This window comes from Branchiostoma lanceolatum, chromosome 3, assembly GCF_035083965.1.
Source record: "Branchiostoma lanceolatum isolate klBraLanc5 chromosome 3, klBraLanc5.hap2, whole genome shotgun sequence".
Classification (NCBI taxonomy): domain Eukaryota; kingdom Metazoa; phylum Chordata; class Leptocardii; order Amphioxiformes; family Branchiostomatidae; genus Branchiostoma; species Branchiostoma lanceolatum.
In genome coordinates, this window is record NC_089724.1 from 15,326,477 (window position 1) to 15,339,887 (window position 13,411).

The window sequence follows — 13,411 nt, forward strand, 5'->3', positions numbered from 1 at the left end:
CTGATTGGTCTGCTCTGTTGTAAAGAAGAATCTGATTGGTCAGATGTTTAGTTAGTTCCCACTATTCTCCGCGCGGGAAAATGGCGGACGCGGGAAGGAAAAAATATCCAGATTTGGTAAGTTTGACAGTTTTCTTTATTTCTCGACGAAACTGGGTCAGAATACTAGCTGCTTGATGATCAGATGATGCACGGGTACATATAGAAAGTAGTTCTAGTGCTCTCACTGCCGTGAGATGGAGAGTTTGGGGCCTGGAAAGGGCAGATGGGTCGCGGAAGTCGGGAAATTCGAAAACAAACGCCGCGACGACGGGCAAGTCTAGGCACGAACATATCACTTATTATGTAAATATACGGTATACGGACTATACTGTATCACCAAGGAGGTTAAAAATAGACCTCCTTGGTATCACCGGGTACATTGAGGGCTAGGCTGCCCCCAGCCGAATATAATATTTAGAAGAGGAGAGACCCTGAATAGTTTACGAAATGCTGTGTTCTGATTATTTGAGAAAGATGATTTACTAGATAACATGCACACAAAATTATGGATTGAAGTTATTCAAATTTCTTCAAAACGACTTAGATACGTTATATTCTTTTCATTTTCAACTGTAATACATGCATAGCAGCCCTGGGATATTCCATTTGAAAACTCGAGGGATGACCAATAAGCCGTAAGGACATACAAATTTCCTCACAATTTCATTGATTAATTCATAGAATTGATAATATTAAACTGACTCTTACATAGAGCAGCTAGGCTTCTCATAGTTAAGCGCCGGTCGATATAAATTAGAATATTACAATGTCGTGTGTTATATATGTAACGTTACATATATTACTTTTTATTAGCGGTCCAAGTTTATCCGCGGACTAATCCACCATGAGCGAAACCAGCGAAGGGCGCACTACCTGAAGTCTGCGGCGGAGTGGACGTCACGCGCCATCGTCTCACTGGAGCTGGAGGAGAAACCCGTCAAGTCCGTCAAACAGGCGACAAAGTTGGAAGGGGTGAGTTGGGACCATTAGATTATTTAGAATGACTTGAATACTACACTATCTATCTAAAGCTACTTCCAGTGAATTTCGAAATGTTTCTGGTGATTTTATTTTCACCTCTCCAAGTTGTAAAATTATCATTACACTGCGAATGATAATGTTTCCAAATGTTATGATTACTTCAGAATCTGTACTACAGGATAGTTTCAACCACAAACTTAAAAACATGCAGAAACCTCCTTTCCCCTCATACCGCAAAATTAAGTCCCTGCAAAAATCAATGAATTTACAGTACTGGTCTCAGAACTGAGAGAGTGAGATTATTTTTTGTCATACTTTTTGTTCTTCATACATCCATAGATTGGGGGTGTTTTGGCTGAGAAATTGAAGACCATTGAGGCAGCACCAGGTATCTTAACTGAACCCCCTCCAGACGGGATCTTCTTAAGTTCTGCTCCAGCCTTGCTGGTGGCCATGCTGAATGCCAAGGAGGAGCTGATAAATGAAGGGTAAGTTTTGAACTGTAGAAGGAGAATGCTGGTTTGAGGCTAATTTTGTCCCTCCTGTAACAGTGGGGTTCAAGTGCCACTAACTGACCAGTCTAACTGTTCTGGATCTTTTACCCTTAGTGGTTATGGTGTGCGGTCTGTGTGCTGACTGGCCCAGGTTTGATCCTAGGGATCCAGGAGACTGTGCTACACACCTCTTGTGTTTCACTCCTTTTTCTGTTTGCTGTTATAAGTGTTATTCAACAAATCATTGTCCAGAAACTTTGGCAAAAGAAGACTTTTTACTTATTTCTGTACCTCAAAGGGAGTGAAATGTTTGTTTTTTTGCTCCTCCATTTGGTGTGTGTGTTTTTCTGCCAGAGGCAAGACTGCAGTCTCTGTATATTTCTGCCATTGTGCTTACCCCTAACTAATGCTAGGGTCACATTTCCTAACTGGGGCCCGGCCGGGCTGTTTGCGGAAACGAAAAAATCGAAGTGTATATCAATAAATTTGCACAAGCTATGCTCTTGAATAATTTTGGGTACGTTTTGTGTTTTTGTTGTCTTTTATATCATACTTTTCGTTCCCAAAGACTGCCCAGCCGGGCTCCGGATTTGAAATGTGACCCTAGCATAAGGGGATGATGTGACCCTGCCATCTCATATCGGGAGATAATGCGAGAATGTGAACTGGAATTTCATGATGCCAATATTTTACACAGTGTAGGTGTCGTGTAAGCCAAATTTAAAGTGGACATTGATAGAGTTACAACAGGAAAAATAGAAAGATTTAAAAAAAAGTCAACTGATATGCTTACAATATGATTTAAGCTTTCTGTTTTGTTTGTTTCCAGGGACAAGCAGTTGTTGGTACCAGAGCCTATGTTAAAAGCAAAGGCCCAGGTCATCACCCAAGAGAAGTTTCTACAGTCCACACAAGACATTGTAGAGGGCAAAGAAGGGAACACTGGTAAAATAAACTGAGTCACCTTTACTATTTGTACATTATGTGTATGTACTCAACTATAGAAAATCGAAGAAGCTTACTGAATGCAGATATTTTCTTTCTCTGAATTGATATTATAGCTTAATCATGGTCCCTACAAATGTACATGCAAATAGAGTCTTTAAAAGAACTGTAACATCTTCACTTTTGTGTTGCAGGGCTGTGTATGGCATGGTGGAGACTACATGTGTTAATCCAAAGACTGTACATCAAGAAGAGAACCCTAAGTATGTTCAATATTGCACTTTGTATAAGTATACAATGTACATGTATATGTATATGTATACTCTACACTATAAAATTGGTAGACACTGTCTGAGCAATATCCTGATAATGGTGCACATATACACAATCATGTACTAGTACAGTTGTAGTAGTCTTTCGAGACTGACGGCTGCCAACTACACCTACTAGAAGTAGTACAGTTGTATGATGCTAGTAAAAGGTGCTTTCACACATACTCTGTTGTTACATATATAGTACATATTAGTTATTACACACATGTAATACAAAATACATTATGCTTTGCAAAGTACATGCTTAAACCTATTGGAAGTACATGTGACATTTGTTCTGAATGATACTTTGTGGACTTATCAAATACGAATATGCTCAAGTAAACTTCTTATTTTATGTGAGAAGAACAAATAGATCACAGCAAGATATTCTCTCTTCCAGAGAAGCAACCAGTGTATGAACTGTTGCCAGCTGGAGAGGAGGTAGCACACAGGCTGCGAGGTTAGAAACTATAACTAGTATTATAACCATTTCTTTTATCACATACATAGAAAGTGTTCTAGATCTCTAGAAGGACCTTTGTACTCTGTGCCTCCTTTAAGATACAGTTCCATGCATCAATCCCAAATGCCTCCATGTATTCAAGCAGGAAAAACTCTCACTGTCACACCGATTCAAATCAATAAGCTACTGATTATTTGTCATAAAGCCATTAGAAATGTAACAGAGAAGGACTGTCCTCACTATACACTGTCCTCAAAAATGTCCCTGTTTCCACCTTGATTGACAGGTAGGGGTTGTCCTAAAGCTTCTCTTAATCTAGCCCAGAATAGTGGCCTACCCTTCTCATTTCTGGGCCACTTTATGTAAGTGTCTCTCATCACAACGTCTCTCAAGTGTTTATGGCGTTCCATGTCCCGGTCTGGAATTTCCTCCAAGAACACGAGAACCAGGTTGACCCTACGCGGATCGAAGAGATGGTAGCGTCCTTCTGACGCTCGCATTTCGTAGTTACACCAGTTACTCCTCACAAAACTCCTCGTAATCAGGCAGATGGTTTTGCGACTGGCTCGGACGGCTCGGCCAATTTTTTTCGTTATCGGCACACCCGGACGAAAGTCTCGCTCGCCGAAGCAGAGTCGGTAGTGCGGTGGACGGTCCTCAAGTTGCGGACGTAGCACTTGTGACACCCATCTCTTGTCCTTGCTGCTGTACGCCACAAACGCGTCGTATTCGAACCGCTGTACCCCCATGTCCGGAATTTCTTCATATCCTCTTAACCAGGCCCGTAACAGATACCAGATGTAACAGACATATAAACTGTACTGAGTTACCACAAACACAGTAAACATGTACAGCACTAGGAGGGAAGTCGTGACGACACACATGTACAAGTTCAAGTGAGAATCGCAATCCGGATGGAAAGTCCGTAAATCTCTGTTGTGCAGAGATGCAGGGGTGTTGCAGAGATAGTACCCATCTTTCTCCCAGAAAAGAACTTTTGAGGGGTTAGCGTCAGCCCAGCTGATAAACCATGTTACCCTACAATCACAGTAGAAGGGATTTTCACCTAGATCCAGGCCTAAGCTTTCGAGAGTCGGCAAGACAGTTGCAAAGCTTGACTCGTTTAAGTAAGAAATGGCATTTGTTTCCAGATATAGTGCTTTTAGAGACCGGACATTCAAGAATAGGTTGTCAGGTAAACTAGAAATAGCATTATCACTGAAGTCTACATACTGTAGGTTTACATGGATGCTAAATGCATTAGGAGGGATATACTGTATCTTGCATTCTCTCATATCAAGCATTTCTAGATTTGGCATGCTATACAGAATAGTCGCGTTCTGAAACCTTGCCCAAATATCTCCTGTACGATACATTTGTAAACTCCGTAAAGACACCAGGCCTTCAAAAAATTCTCTCATGGAGTCGCTCTGAAATTTGATTTGGTTGTTGCTTATGTCAAGAGTCACAAGATTCCTCATAGTTATAAAAGGCTTGTGATTGGGAATGCCACCAAACAGATCGTTTTCAGATAAAATCAGATATGTCAAAGTTGAAACTAGCTTAAATGTGTTCCACTTTAGACTTATGTCATTTCGACGCAATTTTAGTGTTTCTATTTTTTCTAGGCCATAAAAATCTTCCATTTCAGGAGAAAGATAATTATATGATAGGTCAAGCTTTTTTAGTTTTATCAGCGGAAAGAAGACACTGCCAGGAAGAACAGGGAGTTTGTTCATAGACAGGTCCATCAAAGTCACATTTTCCAAGCCCGTAAAACTCCTGTTTGAAAGAAGACTGATCTTGTTATTTTGTAGCGACAGTGTGTCTAGATTCCTTTGACATTGGAAAACATTTGCGGGAATGTTTGTTACCAGGTTATTGTCCAGTTTGAGTAGCTGCAGGTTTGGAAGGCCTATGAAGTTTTCTGGCACAATGTTTTTTATTTTGTTGTCCTGGAGGTGTAATTCCCTCAGAGCTGGAAATACGACACTAGGTGCCTTGAAGGGAACTTGTTTAAAATGATTTTCTCTCAAATCCAGAACAACTAGGTTATGTAGTCCCCCAAATGCCTGTGGAGATGCTTCTTCAATCTGATTGTTTTGGAGATTAAGAGTTTCTAGGTCGTCCAATCCACGGAAAGCATAATCTTTAAGTTCTTTGATATCTCCCCATCCTAATACAAGATTTTGTAACGAAGTGTTTTTCAGAAACTGAAAGGCGTCCTCGTTTACAATGAAGAAGTCTGCAATGCCTAGGGCTAACTGAGTCACTTTTACAGAGTGTACACCTGAAAATGCATCATGTAGAATCGAAATGTTTGAACTTGTTATCAAAAGACCAAGATATTCTATTCTATGAAACTGCGTGAAGAACCCGGATTCTACAAAAGTTATAGGATTCGCTGATAATTCCAAAGTCTGAAAACTATGCGAAGCAAGGGGCTCAAAATCAGCAATTTTAAGAACCGAGATTCTATTTAAGGACAGGTCTAATAACTTCAGTGAGTGCATTTCAGAAAAGGCTTTTGAAAACTCAGCTTTCATCATTTTGTTCCTACTCAAATCAAGTTTTGTTAAGGGCAACCCCTCCCATATCTTATCAAAACCTAGTATGTCAGAGAATTCATTGTCATAGAGAGAAAGACTCGCCAATGATTTCAGAGGTTCAAATACTGTAGATGGAAGCGTAGAGAGTTTGTTTATAGATAATGATAATTCCACCAGTTGGGAAAGATTGTAAAAAGCAACAGGTTCGATGATGAGCATGTCGTTGGAACTTAGGTCTAGCAATGTCAAGAGAGGTAGTCTTGAAAAGGAGTAGTTGTCCAACTGCTGTATGTCGTTTGAGCTGAGGTCCAGACTTGTTGTGTTGGTAGGTATGTTGGGAGGGACTTGGATGAATCCTCTGTCAGAGCAGTCAACTGTGGTGTTTGTCATTTTGCACTGTGGCACTGAAACAAGTCAACAAAAATCAGTGCAGAAAAAATTAGTGGGTCTACATCAAAGATGACATATTTTGCATGTATGTTGTTCAATTTTATCATTTTGGGTGTACCGTCAAACCTTCCTAAGAAAACCACTGCGGGTGAACACTATGGACAGGTTTCTTAAAACGTCCAAGTTCCGCTCTACATGCAAAGTTACTGGCGTTCCTCCGAACTCCAATGACATATTTACAGAATTTCAAATGTACAGTTTCTATCAGAGATTTGTCATTCATCTTACTATTGCACCAGATTTCAGATCCATATGTGTCAAACAGTTTACAATGTAGTGCAAAACAACAGTTTAAAATGTTTCAAAAAGAGAGTAAAGACTATTATTAATAATAAGGAACCAGCAAAAAGTGATCACACTGACCCCTTTGTCCATATTAGTAGAGGTGTTCACATCTACAGGTTTGAGGGTATTTCGGTTTTTACCTAGACACATCAGTATCAAGATGTGTTGATTTCCAATGCAGTTGCTGTATTTCTATTATCTCATTGACATTTCAGTATTTAATTTGTTCAGACCTGTCTGCTACATGTACATGTGTCAAAACATCTAAAGGGAACAGTGCTGAAACTGAAAACAGAACTGAAGATACCAACTTTTTACTTCCTGGTAAAAAGATTTTTCAATGACCTCATTGTATACAATGTAATGTACATAAGTTTTCTTTCTGACCAATAATATCATGGGTGAAAATAACTTTGTTGTGACTTGTAATAATTTTGTTCAATATAAACTATTATACTATTAGTATCATAGTTTATATTGAACAAAATTATTACAAGTCACAACCAAACTAAGATTTTAAATTATGATGTACATTGTATTACTAAGATTTCCAATTTGGTACATGGCAGGTTAATGATACTACATCAAAAAATACTGCACTAAGTCTTACCTTTTATGGCCAAGCCTTGGCAGGATATAACTTGCAGCAGTACCAGCATAGCATTCACAGTCCAATATATAGGTTGCTCTGTTTGGCCCATAGTAGTTCTTCAGCAGACACCTTGAGTTTGAAATATGATTATTTTTCTAGAAAAGAGATAAACATCAGTTGGAAGGATCAGAGAATTCTTAAAAAAAAATTCCTTTTGGTAATGGTGTGCTCTAAACATTATTAATAATGCATTGTTAAGGTAAATATATCATATAAATCAGTAATTGATAAAGCTATGGCCTTATGTTTCTCTGGGGATGAAGAGGACAAGAAAGTAAGTATTTGATAAATGAAAGAGATTTTGAATGATAGTACATTGTACAGTACCTTATTTTCTGAGGGAATTTAAAGTGACTCCTTTCTTCCAGAGAGATACTAAATAATCTGAAACAGGACTTGGTTCGAATGAGGAAGTCGGGAACAATCCACGAGGAAGTTCTTTTGGGGAAGTCAGGTCAATTCTAATTTGTTGTCTTCTTATACAGGTACACAAAACGGTTTTAAAGAACAGTGCAAAAAATTTCATAAATTCTTTCACAGTGATTATTTTTGTCTGATGTTGATAATATGTATGATTTCTGACACCAGAATTATGTTTTATACTGTACACCCCCACACTATTCTTGTGGGCACAGCCATGGCCATGGGCAGCAAAAAGGGGAAGTTGCATACAATGTGTATGTCATGAAATTGTACATTTATACCGAAAATAGAAAGTAGAAATGACTAAATAGAATGACTTTCAAAATCCGATTTTCGGGGGATAAAACTGCTTTGGCTTCCTTTAAAGAACATCATGCCATCATAATGAATGCTGAAAATATTTTCAGGGGTTTCCCCTTCCCTTCCCCCCCCCCCCCAATACTTATTAAACTTTTGTGCTATTGCACACATTTTAGAAGCTGGATGCACCCACATGTTTGATACCTTCCGTCCTCTTTTGATGTCAGTATTGTTGAAGGTATCGATGTGACAAGTATGATGTCATCTGTGTGGGATATGGTTCGATGAACATGAAAGGAATTTTTGTAAACATTAGTAACCTGTAACTTTGCTTTCAAGCTACACCTGGGTCAGATTTTCCCCAAAATTTTGTTTAAAAAAATGTATGAATACATTGTATATGTATGTATAGCAGCAGTATTTCTTGCCTGATGGACAATTTGTCACCTGTCCCATTTCTTTTGCCTTGGATGCCTTAAGCTCCTGCCTTAAACTGGGGGCATCCAATGTATTTTGCTTTTTGTCTGAACATCAACAGTGACACAAAAATGTGTCCAAGTTGCATGTACAGTCAATGAGTACACTGGACTGCGACAGCATTTACACATATCTTCCCATTTTCGGTATTTTCTGATCATGTTGGCCATTGCTGAAGGGAAATGAAATTTCTTGGATTTTCGAGGCAAAAATTAATGTGTGTACGTGTCTCATCCATAGAATTTACTTACTTTAGCCTTACGTTGATTGTTGATGTATAAACAAAACATTTCTTTGCAGGAACAAAACCAGGAGAGGCTGTTCAAGGTCAGGCAGTCAAAGCAAAGTCGAGATCTTCCATTTCAGCTAAGCCACAGCCTGTAAAGCCAGACAAAGCTCAAGTTGAAGAAGACAGAGCTCTCTACACTAATGACAATGGGTCTGATGGGTAAGTGTTAAGGGAACTTTGGGGAAAAAAGGGTATTTCATAGTGTTGTCCTTTGTGTGAAAATTAAGCTTATCATAGGGACACACTTAATAGCATTATAAGAGAATGGAGAATAAATTACTAGTATCAAGCGACATGACTCTCAATTATAAGAAAAGGTTATGAGCATACTGTCCTTTGATTTGAGAGTATGAAGGCGACAGAACATGCTTGTACAATATGAACTTCTGGCCGCCCATTTTTCAAACAGTGTTTCATGAGATTGTGTGCTAAGGTTTTTGTTTTAACTCTCTCATCTTACAAAATTTATGCACATGTACAATGAAGACATGTTTCAAACTTGTATTTTGCAGTATTGTTCTGCTGGTTGACATGCGAGAGTGGGGAGGAGACAAAGTCAAGCTGGGTGAAGTAAGGAACTACAATTGAGGCATTTTGTGAACTTTTGGTGAACAATATAATATTTTAATCTTTATCTAACTCCTGGAATCTTGCATTTTACTTTTGCTTTGGCAATCATAGTGTACAATGTAGATTTAATGAATTACATGTACAATGTATGTAACCCTGTTGGCTGTAGCTGCATCGTTACCTGTGCCGGTTGGGGGTCCGACATCGTACAGCATCACTACAGTGTGGAGACTACAGCTGGGTGTGGAAGTGTGCTGGTGTAGAGCATGTCTTACCTGTCCTAGTGGAGAGGAAAAGGGCAGGTGAGTTGTAGTTAAGGTGTTTGTGTGTGTGGAAATGTGTGTGTCATATTTCATGTTATTGTTTTCTGTCACCACCAGTAGAAGATAAGCTCTTCAGTGAGCTAATCTTTTTCACCTTCTAACTTTCTATACACTCACAGACGACCTCGCTTGGAGTCTGAAGGATGGGCGTTACTTCACCCAGAAGGACAAGATGTTGGAGTTCAGGAGAAGGTTCACTCCTTACAGCTTACACTGCAGTCTTAAGTACATCGTGGAGTGTACACCTGAGCAGTACATGGTCAGGTGTGCTGACGGCTGCAGGGGCGTGGCCAGGTGTGGCAACCCCACTGTGGAACAGGTCAACGTAAGTTTCTGCAAGATTTTGTGCTCTTAAAGATGGGGATGATCATGTGAGATAGAGCATTTTGTACACGTTATGCAATTACTGTATTGTGAAGAATATCTAAAACTTTGAAAGCCTGATTGTCTTGACTGTAATTTAGTTCCAATAGCCTACAAATATCTTATTGTTAGTACATGTATTTTGAAACTTTATTGCTGCATAATAATCATTATGAAAGATACACCACCTGGATAGTAGAAATGTCATGTTAATGTTTTAAAGAATGGTATCCCAGCATCCATATATTCCTCACATTCGCATAAATTTAACCCCTTCTAGAAATCTGTGCACAATATGGTAGTCTTATGCACTGCATTGGTCATTTCTGTTTTCTACAATTAGAATGTGTTGGCAGAGCTGGATGCCAGCGATGACTTTGACCTTGTGAGAACTGAGAACATCGAGGGCACAGTGGAGTTCCTGGCTACAGTAACGGCAGAGCTACAGCAGAGGTGAAGTAACTTCCTATGACCATGAGTAGTCTCATTGATTTTTATAATCTTCAAGCTATTTGAACATCTTCATACATACAACATGTGTTAGTCAAAGCAAATTCAGCAGCCACCTAGTTATGAGTTTATTGACGCCTTTTGTCTGGATTCGTCAGAAAAGATAGTAGTCTATCTGTTTGGGTTATAAAAAAGCAGAAAACATGTTTTTACATAAAAAATCAAACCATAAACAGCTATTTTTTTATTTTACAGGTTGGATTCTGGTGATTTTGATACCTTAGCTGTTGGTGTTCACATTGAAGAACACAAAACAACAGACACAAAGAAAGACTCTGAACTACAAGAAAATGTTTCACCATGGGCATCCGTTGATATAAGTCCTTTCAAAATTGCAAAAAACCCATCCATGCCATCTCCTGACATCAGTCCTGTACGTCCACCTCCACTCACAACAGACTCCCCGCAAAAGTCGCTGCTGTGGAACACAACTAAGACTTCGCCTTTCAAGGACACAGCAGATTTCAAGTCAAAGGTCAGAGGTTATGGCTCATCCCCTTCACCAGAGAAGACAATGAAGAACTACTTCCCCGTGTCACCTGCAAAGAGAGGTCAGGGGTCGGAGGGCAAAAGTAGCAGTTGCAGGAAGAGTTTGAGTTCATCACTAGTGAAGAGTACAGAGGAGAGACCACTCCTAAGCCCTAGTAGAAAGCGAGCTGTAAGGAAGACTCCAGATTTCAGAGACAATAGTCCGCTTCCCAAAGTGCAAGCAATGTATGACCCTACCGAGTACTCTAGGAATCGCTACAGAGGAGACTTTGATGAATCATCACCTGAAGATTTGGAGGAGTCTCAAGAAGTTGAGTCTAAGGAAGAAAAGTATGTGTCCATACACAGCTCAACGATTGAAACTAAACCAACAACACAAGCCAGCTACAAAAGACTAGACTCTGGTTTTGAAGATAGCCGTGAGAAAAGATGCCACTCTGACATTGACGATCATGTTTTAAAGGCCACTAGTTCAAGTTCAAACAGAAAGAGACCCATGGCCAGTCGTAGTAGTGTTTTTTTCTGTGACAGTGACTCTGACAATGAACTCCCTGACATAACAGATCATGCACCTTCACCTCAAAAACAAAGAGAAAGCAGTGTGAAAAGTCTTAATCCAAACACTTGTAAAAAGAAGCTTGGCTTAGATGCTAATAGTGACAAATGTAGTGGTTATAGACAGTGGAAATCATCACCAACTTCAAAGGTCACAAGGGAAGAGATGAACACATTCAGCAAGAGCGAGCCATCTGCAATAGGCATATGCACACAAGAAAATGAATTGGAAACTTATTCCTTGCTTGATGACTCACAAGAGACGAAAGATTCAGACAACGACTATGACCTGAACCTTTGGTCAATGAACGCCCCAAAACAAAAGAATTCGGTTAAAGCAGCTTCAGTGTTAGAATACAAGTCTCATGTACCAAATGCTGTAAATACAACCAGGACCAAAACCATACAAAAGGACAGTTTGAGAAAACCTGGACCTCAATTTGGAAACACCGAAGAACCAAGCACAAGTAGAGCCCTAACCAAACAACATACTACCAGTTCCCTCCAGAACAAAACCGATGCATTTCCAACTTATAATCAAGGACTTGAAACAATATCATTACTTGATGATTCCCAAGAAACCAGGCACTCAGATGATGACCTTGACCAAGACATCTGGCCAAGGCCAACAGACAAGACTGTCAAACAGGAAGGACCTGTTAAGAAAGTTGAAGCAGAATCTGATGATGAGAAGTGGAGTGAGAAAGTACAGCTAGTGAGAGCTGTTCTGCCCTATGCTGAAGTTGGCACTGTACTGATGATGCTTCAGAACAATGATGGAAATGTAGAGGCAGTTGTGTCAGCATTGTTAGACCAGGCAGATGGCTAATTGGCACGAGATGATAATACACATATACATTGTTCATGCAAAAATGGACTTCAAATACATGTAGATCAGGTCCGTTATGTGTGTACAAAAGAAATAAGATGCTTGATTTTATTCAGATAAAGTTGGACTTTTAGTGAGTAGATGAAAGCCAGTGCCATTCGTCGGTAACTTGGTCTTCCTGCTATGATGACTCGAGTGATTCAGGCAATCAGAGATGTTCCTCGACCAGAGATTTATTCATACGCAGATATATACACGGGAATGTTCAAGCGGTGATAACGATAGTACGGACAGTTCTTCTCACTCTGTGACAGGTTCACAATCGAATGGGAGCCAGTGTCAAAGGAACTTACTTTCCGAGGATCAAACTTCTGTAAGCTGCTGCTCCCGTTTCTCGGAGCGGACCAAGTCAGCGAACAGAGTCTTTTTCCAAGGAAAGCTTGTTTCCAAAGACTTCCGAAAAACTTCCGGAAAACTTCCCGAAAAATCTTTTAGTTTGAGAGTGTTTGTCTCTTTTATTTCCTAAGTTTTGGGAGTGGCCTTGATCCAAATAAGGTAAGACGACATTAAGATTCTCTACTCTTATTGGGTAGAAATATGTAAATATGTTTGAAGAAGTTCTCAAGAAAGTCCGGATCTTCAATGACAATTGAAAGACAGGTCGTGCCGTTTTGCAAAAAAACCAACTTCGATTCGCATTAAAAGGCCTCTTGGGGTATGACCCCCAGGGTCAGTTCGGTAGGTTCACGAACTCTTGCCCCGGTCAAACACTCCTAGCCATTTCCCTGGGCACGGTCCGCCAAAACTTCTTAACCAATCGAATAGTCGGATTCACTTGTCCAAAGTTTCTGGACTGTACCATCGCAGAGTGAGGGAACAAATAACAGGGGTGTTGTAACCTGATTGCATAGTACATTACAAAAGATGATCACCAGTCATTCGTTATACAATAGTTGACGCTGGAACCATTATTCGCCATTCCTTCAAGTTCATACAGTAGTTCAGTTACATTAGGAACAGGGAAATCTCTTAGAAAGTCTTAACATAGGAGTTGTCTATCTGTTATCATAGCGGTCTTCTATTTAGACGGCGAACGTGTTCATTAACAA

The 13,411-nt window shown here is 39.7% G+C and overlaps 2 protein-coding genes across 4 annotated transcripts; one reads left to right on the forward strand and one right to left on the reverse strand.

The window, feature by feature from the left end:
• Positions 1 to 16: 16 nt before the first annotated feature.
• LOC136430542 (uncharacterized) lies at positions 17 to 12,439 on the forward strand. Its single transcript, XM_066421251.1, has 12 exons — positions 17 to 116; positions 855 to 1,013; positions 1,362 to 1,510; positions 2,346 to 2,461; positions 2,656 to 2,724; positions 3,176 to 3,235; positions 8,675 to 8,822; positions 9,176 to 9,233; positions 9,403 to 9,535; positions 9,676 to 9,881; positions 10,263 to 10,372; positions 10,625 to 12,439. Exons 1-12 carry the CDS (start codon positions 81 to 83, stop codon positions 12,300 to 12,302), a joined length of 2,922 nt encoding a protein of 973 aa, XP_066277348.1. The 5' UTR covers positions 17 to 80; the 3' UTR covers positions 12,303 to 12,439.
• On the reverse strand, positions 2,463 to 8,009 carry LOC136430543 (toll-like receptor 3). 3 transcript variants are annotated; one of them, XM_066421254.1, is made up of 3 exons: positions 7,502 to 8,009; positions 7,133 to 7,243; positions 2,463 to 6,191 (listed from the first exon to the last, which is right to left on the reverse strand). In XM_066421254.1, the coding sequence occupies exons 2-3, from the start codon at positions 7,221 to 7,223 to the stop codon at positions 3,478 to 3,480; spliced, it is 2,805 nt and encodes a 934-aa protein (XP_066277351.1). In that variant the 5' UTR covers positions 7,224 to 7,243; positions 7,502 to 8,009; the 3' UTR covers positions 2,463 to 3,477. The 3 variants fall into 3 exon arrangements, with proteins under 3 accessions (XP_066277351.1, XP_066277349.1, XP_066277350.1); XM_066421252.1 differs by having other exon boundaries at positions 7,133 to 7,269; XM_066421253.1 differs by having other exon boundaries at positions 7,133 to 8,009.
• Positions 12,440 to 13,411: the final 972 nt, after the last annotated feature.

What these genes read in the sequence shown, in the direction of transcription:
- LOC136430542 (XM_066421251.1), top strand. Translation starts at nt 81, where the DNA reads ATGGCGGACGCGGGAAGGAAAAAATATCCAGATTTG. An exon ending in GGGCAAAGAAGGGAACACTG is followed by an intron (nt 2,462 to 2,655) that starts GTAAAATAAACT and finishes TTTGTGTTGCAG; the next exon opens with GGCTGTGTATGGCATGGTGG. An exon ending in ACAAAGTCAAGCTGGGTGAA is followed by an intron (nt 9,234 to 9,402) that starts GTAAGGAACTAC and finishes TGTTGGCTGTAG; the next exon opens with CTGCATCGTTACCTGTGCCG.
- LOC136430543 (XM_066421254.1), bottom strand. Translation starts at nt 7,223, where the DNA reads ATGGGCCAAACAGAGCAACCTATATATTGGACTGTGAATGCTATGCTG. An exon ending in CCAAGGCTTGGCCATAAAAG is followed by an intron (nt 6,192 to 7,132) that starts GTAAGACTTAGT and finishes GACTTGTTTCAG; the next exon opens with TGCCACAGTGCAAAATGACA.